Here is a 19044-nt window from a genome sequence, read left to right as displayed (position 1 = left end):
CATCTCAAAAGTGTTAACATCATAGTCAACAATAAGTTTACAACCATACATTAAGAAAGAGTGCTATAAATAGCTTAGCAAGTGTCTATTTCAAAGAATGGTTAAAGTTATACATCATTCTTTTTAAAAGCAAGAGTTAAGTTATAATTATGTCATTAATGTACACTGAATTCCTTCAGTTAAGAGAAATAATAAAATAATAAAAGATGTTCTTAGAGAAGAAACATTCCAAAGTCCTATTTAAAACTCTTGTGTTACAGAGCCAATAAACATCAATATTCAAGAAAAAAGGCATTCCTAAAATCAATTTCCCCATAAAAAATTTTAATTGTTAATATATATGTATAAAATAGAGAATCTCAAAGTAAGTACAACAGCCCTTTGAATAAATAAGAAAAGATACTTTCTTTAAAAACATGAATTTTGTACAGTATACCCATTTTGCAAGACTAATTAATTCAGGTTAATACAAATTATGGAAACAATCCAGTCAAAGGTCTATACTGTGTAACTACAGAGGAAAAAACTTAAGAGCCATTAAATGTATATACTTCTGATTTGATCTAATGGAATATATACTTCCTAAAAGTTTTCCTGGAATAGATACACAAAGATTTATTTTCAGTATTACTCATGTCACATGAGTGATAGACTCAATACATTCAATAGACTCAATACATTTCAATAGACTCAATACATTCATTCAGTAAACTTTTATTGAGCATCTACTATGTAAAAGGAAACACTGGGATACAGCAGTGCATAAAAAACGACAGACATTCCAAGGTAGAAGGCAGACAAAAATATAAGTAAACTGTGTGGTATGGAAGATTATAATACATGCTACACAGCAAAAGCACAAAAGGGGGATCTGGGAGTGATGAGCTGAATTGGATGAACTCAAGTTTATTTTAAATGTTATCACAGTTGTCAAAAAGCATGGGCCTCATGTTTGTATTTGTAATGACCAATACATTACCGGTGATCAGTACAATATTTACAGAATACAGAACCACTTTAATGCTAACATCAGAGTAATGATTCCTGTACTGAAGGGAAGGAAATGGGATAGGAGTAAAGCAGACAGCCAAGAGGCTTCAATATGTCTGTAATATTTTCTATCTTAAAAAAGATAAGAAGAAACATGTCCTGAATCGAATGTAAATACTTACGTTAACTGTCTCGTCCAAAGAAGGAAATAATTTTTCAAGTACTGTATGTGTTCTGGTTGTACCCCTGTGATAACCACAGCAGTAAAGCTATCTTTTTCCTTCTCCTCTGAGATAAGATGATGTAGAAATCTTTCATCATCATTTGTAATGTGAACAGAATCAGACGGCTACAAGAGTGAACATAAAGTACAACACATTACATGCACCTTAATTGTAATTAACAAATAACATTTACATCAACCTTTAATGTGATTCACTTGGATAATTTCAAATACAGGCTTCAAAAATCTTTTGGAGGAAAATGGCCAATTGCAAATCAGCTGAGTGTGTGACAACAATGCTGTGAGGAGAGGGAAACTTTTACATAGATTGCTAAACTGGCATACATCAAGGAGAATGCTAAACCATAATGCTACACGAACTGGAGAATCATAAAGAAAAGGGTAAAGAAAAATAAATACTGAGTTTAAAACTGCGCCCCAAAATTGAGAACACTTACCCTAAGGTGGAATGAGTCCTTGCTTGGGGTACCTACCACTTAACTTGGTCAGGACCAATGCCCAGCCAGCCCTCCAAGTTCAGGAAAACTAGGATGCAGCCTGAACCCAGCTGGCTTAGCCCAAAGGCACTCTGTTTAAAAGGGAGTAAAATCATCCTGGGCCCCAGTCCACTTTCAGAGGGAAGTGGGGAGGGGGGAGTGGGGGAATGTTTGAGGATAAGAATTACAAACTTCTCAGTTTTTACTATGAGTCTGTATGTTAAAAATTTCATGCATATATATATACTATATAAGTTGTACACATAAAAACGTATAAGGATAAAGATACACACTGAACTATTATGTCTAGGAAACTGGTTTTCTTTTTTTAGTAAGTGTGTATTATTACTTTCTTAATAAAAAATAAAAACCAACCCTCCAATACGATTCCAATGCATCCCTACACAGTAAATTACTAATATTATAGCTACAATACATAATATATAAGTAACATTTTATACAGTTTGAGAGTTAGTAGATTAGCTTGGGTTTACTGATGATGCAGGTTCATTATCCAAATATTTGGATAGCACCTTCTAAGCCCTATGACTCAACTTGGGCAAGAGGAAAATAGGGTTCAAGATAAAAGAAAGAGAGCATCCTTCCTCCCTACAAATTCCATCTAATAGATGAGAAACAAATGATTATAAAACAATGTGCCATTAGAAAGCTGTAAGCCAAGAACTACAGAGTTAAAAAAATAAAAATGGGGTGACATTCACCCAGCAGATGACTTAATAAAAACATCCCAGACCAATGAGAACATGAAGGATTTGAGACTATAAGGGATACAAGGTAGTTTAGAATATATGTTAAACATATGATGAAGGACGTGGCTGGAAAGGCTGAATCAAGCAGTGGAAATGAGTGCAAGAAAGGATAAATGAAAGGAACTATTTTAAAAGAATTAAATGTGGTGAATGATTAACAACAAGGATTACAGTTACTACTATACTGTTAATAGTTGGAGGAAAGGGGAAGAAAATAAGAAATGCTTATAGATATTTGATTTCAGATGTACCAAAAGGGAGTTATTTACAGAACCCGTGGAGAGGGACATCTAACTCAAACTGGAAATGCGTGTGCTACATAGGATCAATTGGTATTCAGCTGCCATTTGTACCACCTTATGTTGTCCCCTCCCGGGCTGCAGAGGATGGAAAGAAATCAAAAAACATCTATTTCTCAGACTCTTAAATTTTTGCTTGTGGATGCAAATTAGGTTTCACCAATTAGATGTAGAAGGGAAAAGTGAGGCAAAGGCCATCTCCTGAGGTTTCTTAAAAGTTTTCTGTTACCATGCAAGGTACTGAAAGACCAGTATCCAGGTTCCAGCTTAAGCATCAGCACTGATACAGCACTAGTAATGGCCAGAAATTCTGTGTCCATTGTTGGAACAATTGTGGCAGCAAGACTTTTCCAACTCCTGGATCAGAGATAAGGTACTGTGTTTCTGAATTCCAGATCCAGCTGTGGTCCTCCAGTTACCTGATTACAGCAGATGTTGCAGCATCCCTAGAAGGTCAGTTTGGAATACCCTGGCATCATTCTACAAGACTCAGCCTAAAGATCATTCCTTCAGCCCAATAATCATCTAAGCATCTAACTCCCTTTATGAAATCCTTTTCTGTTTAAAATGGCCAGAATGGTTTCTTCCCTTTAAGGAGTCCAGCCTGATTCAATGTTTCAATCGTAAGAAAAAAGTCTTGACAAGAAATACATATTTGAGAACTGTTGGTATTAAGTGGTATATATAAGAATGAATATATATATATATGGCGGGGGGGCGTGTGCATGCTAGTCCCCATAGATCAAAAACCATCAACCCCCCACACACCGTACTAACTGATAACAGCTCAGGAATAGAGGAGGAGCCCCCAAAAAGTAGGCTGGAAAGGACAGGTCAGAAAAAGAAAAGGACTAGGGACCTACTGGTACCCATGAAATGTTTGCTGGGATGAACTAAGCACAAAAGACAGGAAAAGCTGGAAGAAATGATAACCCAAGAGACCTCAGTACTATCCAAGCTTTATCATATCCATACAGTTCTGAAAAAAAACACTTAAATTCTCTGTTTCTATTTTTCACCAGTTTTAACACGGCAAATAATATTTCCACCAATATACTTTATAGGGCTTTGTGATTTTAAGATAACATAGAAAAGATAAGACAGAATACTGTTACATAAACAATATATTAAGATATGTAAACTGTTAAATAAATGCAATAAATTTAAAGAGGAAAAGGTGGAATGACAAAATGAAATTTCTCGGACAGAGGATAATGTTCAGTTATAAAGAAAGTAAAAGTAGCTAATAAACATGGAAAAAATTCAGCCCACTAGTATGAAAGAAAAGGTATTATTTTCACTTATCAAACCACTAACATTCTGCTATCATTCTTCCCTCCCTGCTTTGTTCTTTTGAAAAATAAGGAAATGATCCAACAGGCACTTCCAATATACCTTTGTTGGGAGTGTATTTGATTTGGGTTCAACCTTTCAGAAAAGCGACTTTGTAATATACACCATAAATATTTCTAAGTTCAAATTCCTTAAAACAGTTATAAAAATTCTAACAATTTATACAAAGAAAAAACTGCAGTTCAGGCAAAATGTTGTGCAAAGATACTAATAGCAGTGTCTTTACAATTATAATAAAATCCTTCAAGTAAGCTAAATGCTTAACAGAATAGTCAAATTACTGTACATTTAGCCAAAGATACTATGAAGCTATTAAAAGTGTGTTGTGTACCAAAATACTTTCTAAAATGAAGTAATACTCAAAATATTAATAAAACAGAGCTCAAAGCATAAGTATATGATAAAGTTTAAACTAGAAGAAAATTCGACTAAATATGTCATAAGTACTTTTTTCTGGTATTTGAGACTATTTTTATTTTCTTTATAAAATTTTTACAATTTGCTTTATAAGCAGAAAAGAATTTTTTAAATCTTACTTTTAAAAAAGGTTTTAAAAAATTTTTTAATTCTAAAATGTTTCAAACAGAGAAAAGCTGAATGAGTAATACAACAAATACCATGTGCTCACCAACAAGATTCAAATTTGTGAACACTCTGCTTATTAAAATGAGCATTTGAATGCAAATTTGTAACAGAAATAAGTTTCTCGTTTACTTATTTCTCTGGAGCTCAGATTTCTTAAAAGTCTATTACCCTATCACTGTTTTCTACTCTGCTTCTATAATTATTATACGACAAATACTTAAAAACTCACACTCAGTTCAAGGAAAAAAGTTTACAATCTTATGAACAATTTCCAGAAAGCTTACTTGGCTTTATGAGAAAATCTGTTTTCTGAAGACTTCAGCCTGAGAAAGCACATAAATGATCACGTTTGCCATTCACATAATTAAAAGAAAAAGAATGAAAATTTAATTTGAAAATTCCATATCTTCAAGTTTTTAAAATGACATTAGTATCTCAGAAAATGAAGAAAATGTTCTTGTCCTATCATCCATCCAAAGTAATGCATCTACAATTACTGAGTTCAAATGTATTGTACCTTTCTGTTTCTAATATATCCGCTATATATTGCCTCTTTATTTTTCTCCTTCTTCTCAAAATCTTCTTTAGAAAGTACAAGTTCATGAACATCCTGGGAATCTGCAGGTTTGCTTATCATCTGTTAAATATTTAAAAGAGTACTTTATAAATTCCCACAATTTAAACTGGATAAACACATTTAGAAAGTCAACCTCAAAATATTTTGATCAACTTTCACTTTTAAGAAATATTTTTACTTACTCTGGCTGATTGTCCAACAAAGAAAACAGCCTGCTTGCCCCCAACACCAAAATAGGAAATATCACTATTTAAACTGCGTGGCACTGGTAGTGGTCGAACATATCCTGAATGATCACTAAAATAAAACATTACATTAATGCAATGATGTTAAACAAACTACTCAGGTGCTAAAGGAAATTGTTATAGCAGTTTTGTAAGTGTTAATAAAATGATCCCCGAGCCAGATAACACCCCTATTCAAATGTAAAAGAATCAGAGCCAAAAGCCAAAACATCATCTGGTCCAATGGCTCTCAAAGTTTATTACCCAGACCAGCTGCATCAGCAACACCTGGAAATGCTAAGAAATGCAAATTCTTGGGCCCACCCTGATAAATCAGAAAATCTCAAATATCTGTATAACTCTACAATCTTCCCTTCAAAATTGTTTACTCCTTCAAAACATTAAAATATTGCCTCAATACTAATGGGAATTACAGCAAAGAGATTCTTATTTCCATGTATCATGACAAACGAAGAGCTCTGATTGAACCTCCTACTGCACCATAACAACACTCTGGAGAGTAGGCATCCCTGGTCTCTCCAAATATAGGCAAGATCGCTAGGGACACCATTTCCCAATATCAGAAATAAACAGAATTGGGGATGAGGCTGGAACCACTATTACACCAAATGAAAAGGTTAGAGAGCAGATGCAGCATAGCTGGAAAAATTTAGAGAACACAAAGATACGTTCAAAAACACTTACCCATAAGAAACAAAGAAAAAAAGGAATGAAAAATATCAAAGTGGGACTAAAAACATGAACGACTGAAGGATAGTATCTCACACAAGTTTAAATGTACTTGGAGAAAGAGAGAATAGATAAAAGCTGCAAATATTCTCAAACTACTAAAAGGCATAGATCCACAGATTCAGACCAAAAGAGCCCAAACAGGATACATAAAAAGAAATCCGCATCACAGTGAACACTAAAAACAAAACAGAAGAACTAATAAACAGACTGAGAGAGAAATGGCTTTGCAGGCTTTGACAGCAACAGTATAAGACAGTGGAATATTATCTCCAAAGGGCCAAGAGAAAAGGTCAACGTAGAACTGCGAACTAGGGCTAAATGAAGAATTTACAGATGATATCCAAGGAAATTTACCATTAAGAGATTTGCTCTAAAGGAATGTTCGTACAAGCACAATCTGACATACAAGGTTATCATGATATGGTAAGTACAAAGGTAATTTTTAAAATATGTATTAAAAAATTTTTAATGTGTTGTTAGAAAAAATGGTGAATATAATTTGTGGGATTTCCGTAGTCAGACTTGAAATACTAGACAACATAAGTATAACTTTGGGAAGGAAGTGATCAGAGATAAAGTGTTCCAAATTTTTTAATATGGGCAAAGGGAGGTGTTCTTTTAAATTTTGAAGTCTGACGTTAATACACATTTTTAAATTTCAAAGACAACCAGGAAAACAAACAGATAAATTCTAAAATATTAAAAGAGAAAAAAAGGGAGAACAACATTTTCAAAAGCAACAACAGAAAGATGCAATGAATTTAAAAACAAAGAGAAAACAAAACAGAGAAATAATCGGATAAATAAAAATATTTTAATTGGTATAAAAAGTTCTCACCCATATATCAATAATCAAAATAAAGACAACAATGACCAGGTAAAACAACGTAATACCAGACCTACAAAACAAAGCACACAAAAAATAGCCCCGACAACATACAACCGCCATACACAAACTCATCTCCACACAACAAAGACACAAACATGCCCCCATGCAAAAAAGCATGCATATACACAAACACCCCACACAATACACAAACCACACAACATGCATGCACACTTACAGTGCTCCCCCAACACAAACACACAATGTATACAACACCAACTATAAAAAGAACATTTAAAAGAGTCAGAAAAAACAGACACCATACATTCTGAGAAACAAAGATAAGAATGACAATGGATTTTTCACTGTAATCTGTGCAAGTCAGTAGAAATGGAGTAGCATTTTTAATGTACTGAAATGTTTAACAAAGTCAACCTAAAATTCTATACTCAACAAAAATATGTTTAAAGGGGGAAGGAGGGTAAGGAATAGATCCAAACTTTATCAGACATACAAAAGCTGAAAAAATTCACTGAGAGCAAACATGAATTATAAAAACTGTTAAAAGACCTTTAGGAATGAAAATGATACTATGGATTTAAACAAAGGAATGAAGACCACCAGAAATGGTAAATATGTGGGTAAACATAAACTGACTCAGGGACTCAAACTAATACTTGTATATGAACGTTCATAGCAGCATTATTCACAATATACAAAAAAGGTAGAAACAAGACAACCATCCATTAACCTATGAATGGAAAAATGTAGTACAGCTGCATAATTCAGCCATAAAAAGGGGTGAAGTTCTGATACAATCTACAACACGGATGAACCCTGAAAACATTACACTAAGTGAAATAAACCAGAAACAAAATGACAAATATTGTATGATTCCTCTTAAATGAAGTACCTAGAATAGGCAAATGCATTGAAACAGAAAGTAGAACTGTGGTTACCAGCAGCTGGAGGTGCGGAGAATACACAGTTATCTTTTAATGGTTACGAAGTTTCAGTTTGGGAAAGACAAAAATCTTTGAAAATACATAATGGTAATGGTTGTAAAACACTATGAATATAATTAATGCTACCAAATTATACACTTTAATTTAATGTTATACTTTTTTTTTCACATTTTTAAGAAAACAACTGTTAAAAAGAGAAACTCACAGAAACAGCAGAAAAATGGTTGACAGGGACTGGGGAGTGTGGGAAATAGGTGGAGGTTGGTAAAAGGGTAAAAACTTTCATCAGTAAGATGAATAAGGTCTGAGGAGCTAATGTATAACATCATTAAGTACAGTCAATAACACTATTGTGTAATTTAAATCTGCTAAGAGAGTAGAACTGTGATAAATTAAAGATGTATACTATGCCAGTAAAACAACAGAACAGAGTAGCAGCTAATAAGTCAATGAAGGAAACAGTGGAAGCGCGCGCGCACACACACACACACACACACACACACACTCAATTTGAAATAAGGCAGAAAAAAGGGAAATGTGGGGAAAAAGGGAAAAATAAACAAGTAACAAAGATGGTAACCAAGCATACTGATAATCACATTAAATGTAATTGGTCTAAACATCCCAATTAAAAGGCAGAGATCGTCAATTTTAATACATAACCAAATGCTGCCTAAAACAAACACTCTTTAAATATAACGAGACAGTAGGTTAAAAGGTTGGAAAACGAGTTACCATTTCAATACTAATGAAAACAAAGCTGGAGAAGATATATTAATATCGGACCAAGTTAAAAGAATATTACCTGCGAATAAAGAAAAATGAAACAAATATGCACGTAAATAAAATAGGCTACCTTTCTCTGCTTGAGTTTTTAAAATTACGTTAGACTGTTGAAATAAAAATAACACGGTCTGATATGGTTCTCAGTATATGTAGAGGTAACACTTAAAACTAAATTATAAATGGGTGAGCGTTAAAATACCTAAATAATTTGGTGAGATTTCTGTAATTCACTTTAATTGCAAAATGTCCATACTAAGAGACTGTAATACAGTATTCCCTGGAGCAGCCATTAAAAAATAAATAAATAAAGATATACTCGAAAACCACTATAAAGAAAACAGTGTAGTAAAATATGTTCAAGTAAACCACAAAAAGGCCAGAAAAGACAAATGCAAAACAAAGGGAACAAACAGAAAAGTTAAAACAGGACATATTTGAGTCCTAATGTACCAATAATTAAAAATATGTAAATGTAATAGTACAAATACACTAAATAAAACTAACAGAGTGAATTAAAAACTGACCAAACCAGGGACTTCACTGGTGGTCCAGTGTTTTAAGAATCCACCTTGCAATGCAGGGGACGTGGGTTCAATCCCTAGTCAGGGAACTAGGATCCCACGCACCGCAGGGCAACTAAGCCTGCAAGCCGCAACTACTGAGCCCATGCGGTCTGGAGCCTGCACGCCACAACTACAGAACCCACGAGCTCTGGAGCCTGCATGCCACAGCTAGAGAGAAACCTGTGCACCACAACTACTGAGCCTGCGTGCCACAACGAAGATCCCGCGTGCCACAACTAAGACCTGACACAGCCAAAAAAAAAAATAAAAATAATAAATATTCTAAAAAGACTATAGTCAAAAAAAATTTTTTAATAAATTAAAAAATTTTTTAAAATGACCCAACCATATGCTGTCTACAAGAAGCTCATTTTAAATATAATGATATAGGTATTTTAAAAGAAAATGGATAAGAAAAGGTATACCATACAAACATAAACAAAAAGAAAGCTGGAGTGGCTACAGTATCAAATAAAATACACTTCAGAGCAAGAAATTATCAGGGACAGAAGCATTATGGGAACTTCCCTGGTGGCGCAGTGGTTAAGAATCTGCCTGCCAATGCAGGGCACACGGGTTTGAGCCCTGGTCTGGGAAGATCCCACGTGCTGCGGAGCAACTATGCCTGTGAGCCACAACTACTGAGCCTGCGTGCTGCAACTACTGAAGCCCACGCACCTAGAGCCTGTGTTCTGCAACAAGAGAAACCACCGCAATGAGAAGCCCACGCACCGCAACTAGAGAAAGCCCGTGCACAGCAACAAAGACCCAACGCAGACAAAAATTAATTAATTAAATTTTTTTAAAAAAGGCATTATGATGAAAGGGTCAGTTCACTGAAAAGTCCTAACAATCTCAATTACGCATACAAAAAGTAACACAAGTTAAAAATACACAGAGCAAAAAATTCAGAGAACTGAAAAGATCAGCAAACCTGCAAATAAGTGGAGCTCTTCAATACTCCTCTCTTCGTTACTGCTACACAGAAAATCAGCAAGGATAAGAAAGAACTGAAAAATATTATCAACAGATGGAATCTAATTGAGATTTACAGAACACTCCTCCCAGCAACAGCAAAATACACATTCTTTTCAAGGACACAGAAAATTCACCAAAATATAGATCATATCCTAGGGCATAAAACAAATCTTAACAAATTTAAAAGAACTGAAACCATATAGAGTATGTTCTCTGAATATAATAAAGTCAAACTAGAAATCAACATACAGACAAGAAAATCTATTGGGAACATTTGGAAATTGAACAACACATTCCAATAAAGATCCATGGATCAAAAAGCAAGTTGCAAGGGAAATAAAAGTTACACTGAACTGAATGAAAGTGAAATTACAGCCTATTAAAACTTGTGGGATACAGCGAAAGTAGTCCTGAGAAGAAAATTTATAACACAAAATATTCATCTTAGAAAAGAAGTAAAAAAAAATCTGTAAGATTCCACATCAAGATACTACAAAAAGAGCAAATAAACCCAAAGTAAGAAGGGCATAAATAATAAAGAGCAGAAATCAAAGAATTTGAAAACAGGAAAACAAAATTCATCAAAGCAAGCACTGGTTCTTTACAAACACTACCAACAACTATATGCCAATAAAATTGAAAATTTAATGAAATGGACTAATTCCTACTAAAATGTAACTTACCAAAGCTAAATCATTAAGAAATAGAAAGCCAAAATATTCTTATAACTCTATGAAGAAATCAAAGCAATAGTTAAAAATTCCTCCTGCAAAAAACATACCACACCCAAATGGTTTCCCAAGTGAGTTTTATCAAACTTTCATAAGTGGTTAAAGTATAAATTAATACGATCACTTTGGAAAATAATTCGCCATTACCTTGTAAGTTGGAACATTCATTTTTAAATCCTACAAATTCCCTCCTAGGCATATACCTAAAACTTACGTAGATTTGGACCAGGAAACATATATAACATACACACACACCCCATATATAAGATAGTACTGCTAACAATTGCTAAAACTTGGAGGAGAAAGCCAAATGCCCACTGACGGGAGACTGGATAAATACAGTGGGATCCCTTTTTGGTATATACTAAAGATAACATGGTTATGAAAATGAATGTTCTACAGACCCACACAAATATGCAATCTTAGTAACCTAATACTAAATGAAAATGCAAGTCCCTTGTAGATCAACATATAGTATCATTACATTTTTTCATATTATCAAAAACAAGCAAAATTAGATATATACATTTAAAAAAAGGAAATAGCTAACACATATATATGGAATCTAAAAAAAAAAAATGGTTCTGAAGAACCTAGGGGCAGGACAGGAATAAAGACACAGACATAGAGAACGGACTTGAGGACACAGGGAGGGGGAAGGGTAAGCTGGGTTGAAATGAGAGAGTGGCATGGACATATATACACTACCAAATGTAAAATAGATAGCTAGTGGGAAGCAGCTGCATAGCACAGGGAGATCAGCTCGATGCTCTGTGACCACCTAGAGGGGTGGGATAGGGAGGGTGGGAGGGAGACACAAGAGGGAGGGGATATAGGGATATATGTATACGTACAGCTGATTCACTTTGTTATACAGCAGAAACTAACACACAATGTAAAGCAATTATACTCTAATAAAGATGTTTAAAAGAAAAAAGTAAACAGAAAAACAATACAAGATACTTGTTAACTTTGGTGGCGGGGATGAGGAGGACACAGATATAAGTTACAGTATATTCTACTTACTGGATTAGGTGGCAAAATTCTGGTTATTCAGCTTATTAAACTTTTCAATAAATAAACTTTAAATGGGCATGTCCTGCATTGATACATTGTCATAAACCAAGAATTAATTAAATTCTATGAACAAAATGTCTATTAAGAAAAATAAAGAGTAAATAGGTTCTAAGACTTTAATTACTATGATAATACTTCTAGGAAATATGCTGAAAATACCCTCCCCTAAATATTCTCCTTAAAACACATATGGGGAAGTATAATAAAAGTTTGGGAGGGCAGAACTCAGAGATAAAACAATATATACATACTTAATCTCATTCAAAACTAAGGAATTCTGTTCACTGATTAGGAATGGACACACTTAATGACCAGGCAGTAAGTTTCCTTTTTCAACCTTTTCCCTAAGTTTCCTTTTCCATTCATGAAAGCCTAACCTAAGCAAAAACCCTAATACAGCAAATAAGGCTGAAAATACTAATTTCCAATAGGTTTTAGACTTGTGTAAATGAGTCCAGAAAATTCCTATATCCACACTCACGGGCTATATAGATCTCCCTTCATGAAGATAAATATAATCTAAGATCTTAAGAAACAATTTTGCATCACAGAAGGAGTCCTCTGGAGAATTTAGAAAGTCGCCTCCCTCAAAATAAATTTCTATCACAGTCTAAAGAAGTTTCAGAAACTATCTCATTCTTATTCTTCATACAATATAAGAGGACACTATATCTTTGTGAAACAATAGTATTTATTAGAAAAGAGAAGCAAAATCTGCATGAAAATGTATGATAAAAGGTGTAGAAGGTAAGAAAAAGGAATAGGAGAGACGATCAAATTAGTAAAAAGAAACAATGTAAGTGATTGCCAGGAAATATGGTAGAGAGACTATGTATATATATTTAGATCTCACTATCTCCAATCTATCACAGGGGAAAAAAATCAGCCACAATGAAGAAAGTAACAAATGGTCATAGGTAACTAACTGAGCTTCTGGAATACACGTGTCTCATCTCGATACAGATGTGTCTCATCTGTGAGACACAATGGAAATAACCAAATTAAAGTAGGATGCCTAAATCTACATTCTCTAAATTCAAGTAAGTACAAATATCTACTTGAAAGTTCATCTTAATTGCAGAAAAATACTAAAGACAATTGAGCTTTTTCTTTAGGAAAATTAGGGAAAATCCTGTTGGGAGTCCATTTCTACAACCTAAAAGTGGCATGGGAAATGGGCCATGTGGCATGCTATTTTTATTTTCCCAAAAACGGCTGACTGAGTTGAGAGCTTTTTAATTGCTGAGCAAGTTTAAAGTGCAGAAAGTAGCAGTGATCCAACACACATCTGAATTATGGCCACCCCGCTGACCTAACTGATGTCACCCTTCTTTCTTCCACAAAATAATTAAATGAACACATAGTATTACAACAAGGTTCTAGGTATCTAATTTAACTTATGATTGTAACAGTGCCTCAGTCATGAGCAAATTTCCTAGGTCCAGGTAATGTTCTTTACCTTAGGGGTTTGGATTAGACCAGTGTATGCACTTGTCAAAAATCAGTTAACTGAGTGATCACTTCCAGAAGAACCTATGAAAATCCACTCGTTGATAAACACAAAAACAACACCCGAACAAATTGTCAAATTCAACTTTTTCAGAACTGCAAAAATTAACTTAAGTCTTGCAACAATCCAAGGAGTGTTTATTTAAGACACATTGATGAGTTTTGGTAAAAACTGCAAGCTGTTACTTTTTAACATACCCTCTCCCATTCCCCTCTCACCAGGTCCACAGAAGCCTTGAAAACCAACAGCCCTGCAATCATGTTGAAAACAGCTTAGGAGTCACTGGAATGTGTTTGGAGTTCCCCAAAAGCTCCTTCCCCATAGAATTGCCATTATTGGATCTGACAGTTCCATAGAAACTTCCACTTGCAGGGTTTGTCTTTATTTGACCTAACTCAGAACTTGCTCACTGTGAAAAGCATTTTCCTTGGGTCATTTGTCAAAAACAATCAGTGGCAGATGTTTACCATCAAAGCTGACTAAGGCAATGAAAACAGTTTGGAGAAAACAAGAATCTGGGCAAAAGCTTAGAAGAAAAAGCTGGGGAATAAAAGGTCCATAGTGGGTTTTTTTTTTTTTTTTTGCGGTACGCGGGCCCCCCACTGTTGTGGCCTCTCCCGCTGCGGAGCAGAGGCTTCGGATGCGCAGGCTCAGCAGCCATGGCTCACGAGCCCAGCCGCTCCGCGGCATGTGGGATCTTCTCGGACCGGGGCACAAACCCGTGTCCCCTGAATCGGCAGGCGGGCTCTCAACCACTGCGTCACCAGGGAAGCCCCACAGTGGTTTTTAAAAGCTCCAACACAGTGATGAGTATCAAGGTCACACTCATGTGCAGGATTGTATACATACTCAAGAAAGAACTGAGAAGGCTCTAATCTCTTATTTCTGGTTGACTTTGAGGTTTGGTGCAACCAAGAGTTAAAGGCTAAGGCAGAGCTGTAAACTTCCTGCTGGAACAATAAAAACAGCCCAGTATGCACACAGAACCCCTTGGCAAGAGCTGTAACACTTAGTGGTGCCAGACATTCAAGGAAATGTCTGATCAGTTGACCACCAAATTAACTGAGCAGAGACTTAAGGGGCAACACAAGATAAAGAATACAGGTTTTACAGAATTAGTTTAGGGAAGTCACTACACAAACAACAAAAAGACAAAAGCAACAGTAAGCCCTGGGGAGAGAGATAAATCTGATTTCCAGATTTGCCACACTATATAATTTAAAATGTCCTATTCTAGGGACTTCCCTGGTGGTCCAGTGGTTAAGATTCTGCGCTTCCAATGCAAGGGGCACGGGTTTGATCCCACCCGCCAGGCGTGGACAAAAAATAAATAAATAAAATAAAATGTCCTGCTCTAAACAAAAAAACTATGTGCCACACCAAGAAATATTAAAGTCTGGCCTACACATAGGGAAAATAGCACTCAATAGAAACTGTCCCAGAGAAAGCCCAGGGATTAATTAGACTTACCAGACAAAGGCTTCAGTCAGCTTTTTTATAACAAATGCTGGAGAGGGTGTGGAGGAAAGGGAACCCTCCTATACTGTTGATGGGAATGTAAATTGATACAGGCACTATGGAAAACAGTATGGAAGTTCCTCAAAAAACGAAAACTAGAGTTGCCATATGATCCAGCCATCCCACTCCTGGGCACATATCTGGATAAAAATATAATTCAAAAAGATACATGCAACCCTATGTTCACAGCAGCACTACTCACAATAGCCAAGATGTGGAAACAACCTAAATGTCCATCAACAGATGAATAGATGAAGAATATGTATACACACATGCGCATGCACGCGAGCGCAATGGAATACTACTCAGCCATAAAAAGGAATGAAATAATGCCATTTGCAGAAACGTGGATGGAACTAGAGATTATCATACTAATTGAAGTCAGAAAGAGACAATTACAATATGATATCACTTATATGTGGAATCTAAAATGTAACACAAATGAACTCATCAACAAAACAGAAACAGACTCACAGACATAGAGAACAGACTTGTGATTGCCAAGGGTGGGGATGGGAGAGGGATGGAGTGAGAGTATGGGATTAGCAGGTGCAAACTATTATATATACAACAGATAAACAACAAGGTCCTACATTATAGCACAGGGAGCTATATTCGATATTTTGTGATAAACCATAATGGAAAAGAATTTTTTAAAAAAGGAATGTTATATATATGTATAACTGAATCACTTTGCTATGCAGCAGAAATTAACACATTATAAATCAATATTTCAATTAAAATTTTTTAAAATAAATCAGCTATTTTAAATACATTCAGTGAACTAATAGAAATTATGTCTAATGAAGTAAAGGAAAGTACGAGAACAGTATTTTACCAAACAGAGAATATCAGTAGAAACAGAAACTACAAAGAACCAAACAAATTCTGGAATTGAAAAAAAAAACAACTGAAATGAAAAATTCAGTTAGGTGGCTCATGAGCAGATATGAATTGGCAGAAGAAACAACCAGTGAACTTTAAGGCAGGTTGATTGACATTATTCAGTCTGAGAAACAAACTGAAGAAAAAAACCCCATCAATGGAGGGGATAAAGATGAGCCACAGAAGGACAGGAGAGGAAGACTATTTGAATAATGGCCAAAAACTTCCCAAATTTGATGAAAACATTAATCTAGACATCCAAGAAGCTCAACAAACACCAAATAGTATGAACTCAAAAACTAGACATGCCACAAACCATTAAAAGCCAGAGAAAAAAGAGAATCTTGAAAGCAGAAAGAGAGAAGTGGCTAGTCACATACAAGGGATACTCAAGATTAACAGGTGATTCCTCATCAGAAACTATGGAGTCAGAAGACAAAGTGCTGATAGAAAAAGACTGTCAACCAAGAATTCTTCATTCAGCACAAGTAGCTTTCAAAAGGGGGCACAGGTTCAATCCCTGGTCAGGGAACTAAGATCCCATATGCCATGTGGCGTGGCCAAAAAACAAACAAACAAAAACAAAATAATAGGGGCTTCCCTGGTGGCGCAGTGGTTGAGAGTCTGCCTGTCGACGCAGGGGACACGGGTTCGTGTCCTGGTCCAGGAATATCCCACATGCCGCAGAGCGGCTGGGCCCGTGAGCCATGGCCGCTGGGCCTGCGCGTTCGGAGCCTCTGCTCCGCAACAGGAGAGGCCACAACAGTGAGAGGCCCACATACCACCAAAAAAAAAAAAAAAGTAAAGGAAAGAGATTAAGACATTCACAGATGAACAAAACCTGAGGGAATCTGTCATCAGCAGATCTGCCGCAAAGTAGCTACTGAAGAAGAGTCCCTTGGACTAAACTGAAGAGACACTAGAAAGTAACTTAAATACAAGAAAAAATAAAGAGCAAAGCAGAGATAACTACATAAATAGAAAAAGACAGTATAAGTGTATTTTTTACTACTCTTCTCCTGATTTAAAAGAAAGGTGTATAGGGCTTCCCTGGTGGCGAAGTGGTTGAGAGTCCGCCTGCCAATGCAGGGGACAGGGGTTCGTGCCCCGGTCCAGGAAGATCCCACATGCCGCGGAGCGGCTGGGCCCGTGAGCCATGGCCGCTGAGCCTGCACGTCCGGAGCCTGTGCTCCGCAACGGGAGAGGCCACGACACTGAGAGGCCCGCGTACTGGGAAAAAAAAAAAAAAAAAAGAAAGGTGTATAAAGCACTAACTATAAAACTGTGTTGACAGGGTTATAATGTATAATGATGTCCTTTATGTGAAAATAATAATACAGAGCAGTGGGAGGGGAATGGAGCTATACAGGAGCAAAGTTTGTGTGCATTATTGACATTAAATTGGTGTTAATCCAAAGTGGCCTGTTATGTATTAAAATGTTAATTGTAATCCCTAAAAAAACAACTGAAGAAGTAGATTAACAACTATTCAAAGTATATTAGCGACTGCAACGAGAGACAAGATTGACTACAAGTGGTTACAGGGTTTCTTCTAGTGATGAAAATGTTCTGGAATTACTGGTGATGGCTGCACAACTTTGTGACTATATGAGTTATATTACCATAAAAAAATTTAATGAAGATATACTTAAGACAGATGTGAGCCTTTCAATGTAAATTTTACCTCAAAAAACCCCCCTGAATTCTACATAATGATACCAATACTTAAAGCAGCAGGAGAAAGTTTACTGATATCTGTAATTTATTTTGAACTGGATCAAAAAATGAGATGACTTCAAGGTTAGTCGGATAAAAAGATACGTGGTAACGCAACTGTCAGTGGTAGAAACTTAGTATGAGTATCTTGGGTACTGACTGTAGAATGTCAACTTCTCTGTATATTTGAAAATATTCATAAAATTTTGAGGAAAAGAATAGTGTTCAGTACACATTCAGATCCACCTTGTGGACTGTTCTACAACTAGCCTGAACTCTACCAAAAAAAATGACAATTTCATGAAAGACACAAATGTAGGGAATTATAGAATAAAGGAGAAAAGAAAGACATGACAAAGGGGAAAAATCTGAATATGGACATTAGATATTTTGAATCACTGAGAAATGTCTTGGGTATAAAGGTATTATGGTTATTTATGACAACACTGCTGTGAAGGAAATAGATGCTACAGTATTAAGCAGTGAAATATCATAAAGTTTGCAACTTACCTTCAAATGATTTAGGGAGAGAAAGTGTGTGTGCTGTGTGTGCACGCATGTGCACACCCACACATACATAAACAGATAGACAGAAGATAACAAATGTGGCAAAATGTTAACATAAATCTAGGTGAAGGATATATGAGTGCTAATACTGCTCTTTCAACTTATTTGCTGGCTTTTTATTTGACGTTTTTTCAACTTATTTGTTGGTTTATTTGAAATTTTCAAAATAAAAAAGTGGAGGGAAAGGTAGTACCAAGGTGGGTGAGAGTTAGAAAGAATATTGCCAAATTAGAATTCTCACCTCATCTCCCTCTACCCTCCCCTTCATATGCACTTAACAACACTGGTCTCCTCTCCGTCTCTCAAACGAAACAAGCTGATCACAGTTTCAGGGTCTTTGTATTTGCTGATGTTCCTTCTACTTGGAATACTCTTCGCCCAGATTTTCACTTGGGTGTTTTTTTCTAATCATTCAAGCCTCAACTCAAATGTAACCTCAAAGAGGCTGCCCTCTTTTCTAGTCACCTTACCTAAAAGAGATGGCCATCAGGTTCTAACATATTACTCAATATTTTCTTAACAATCAGTAACTGAAGTGCTTATACATTTTTTGGTTTACTTTTGGCTTTTCCTCTACTACAACATAAGCTACAGTCAAGATAGTCAGCTTTTTTGTATTTGTAGGCTGTCCTTCCTTTTCTTCCACTGCCT

General features: G+C 35.7%; 1 protein-coding gene across 3 annotated transcripts in view; it reads right to left on the bottom strand.

Annotated features, from left to right (window-relative positions):
• SMCHD1 (structural maintenance of chromosomes flexible hinge domain containing 1) overlaps positions 1-19044 on the bottom strand; it is a 128870-nt gene that overhangs the window by 91192 nt on the left and 18634 nt on the right. For all 3 annotated transcript variants that reach the window (XM_049698258.1, XM_004275923.3, XM_049698259.1), the window contains 3 exons: positions 5477-5591; positions 5235-5354; positions 1173-1339 (listed from right to left, as the gene is read on the bottom strand). In XM_049698258.1, the coding sequence (XP_049554215.1) occupies positions 1173-1339; positions 5235-5354; positions 5477-5591 (402 nt within the window). The remainder of the gene's footprint in view (positions 1-1172; positions 1340-5234; positions 5355-5476; positions 5592-19044) is intronic.

Source organism: Orcinus orca, chromosome 15 (genome assembly GCF_937001465.1).
Source record: "Orcinus orca chromosome 15, mOrcOrc1.1, whole genome shotgun sequence".
Lineage (NCBI taxonomy): Eukaryota > Metazoa > Chordata > Mammalia > Artiodactyla > Delphinidae > Orcinus > Orcinus orca.
This window is presented reverse-complemented; position numbering and strand designations above follow the sequence as displayed.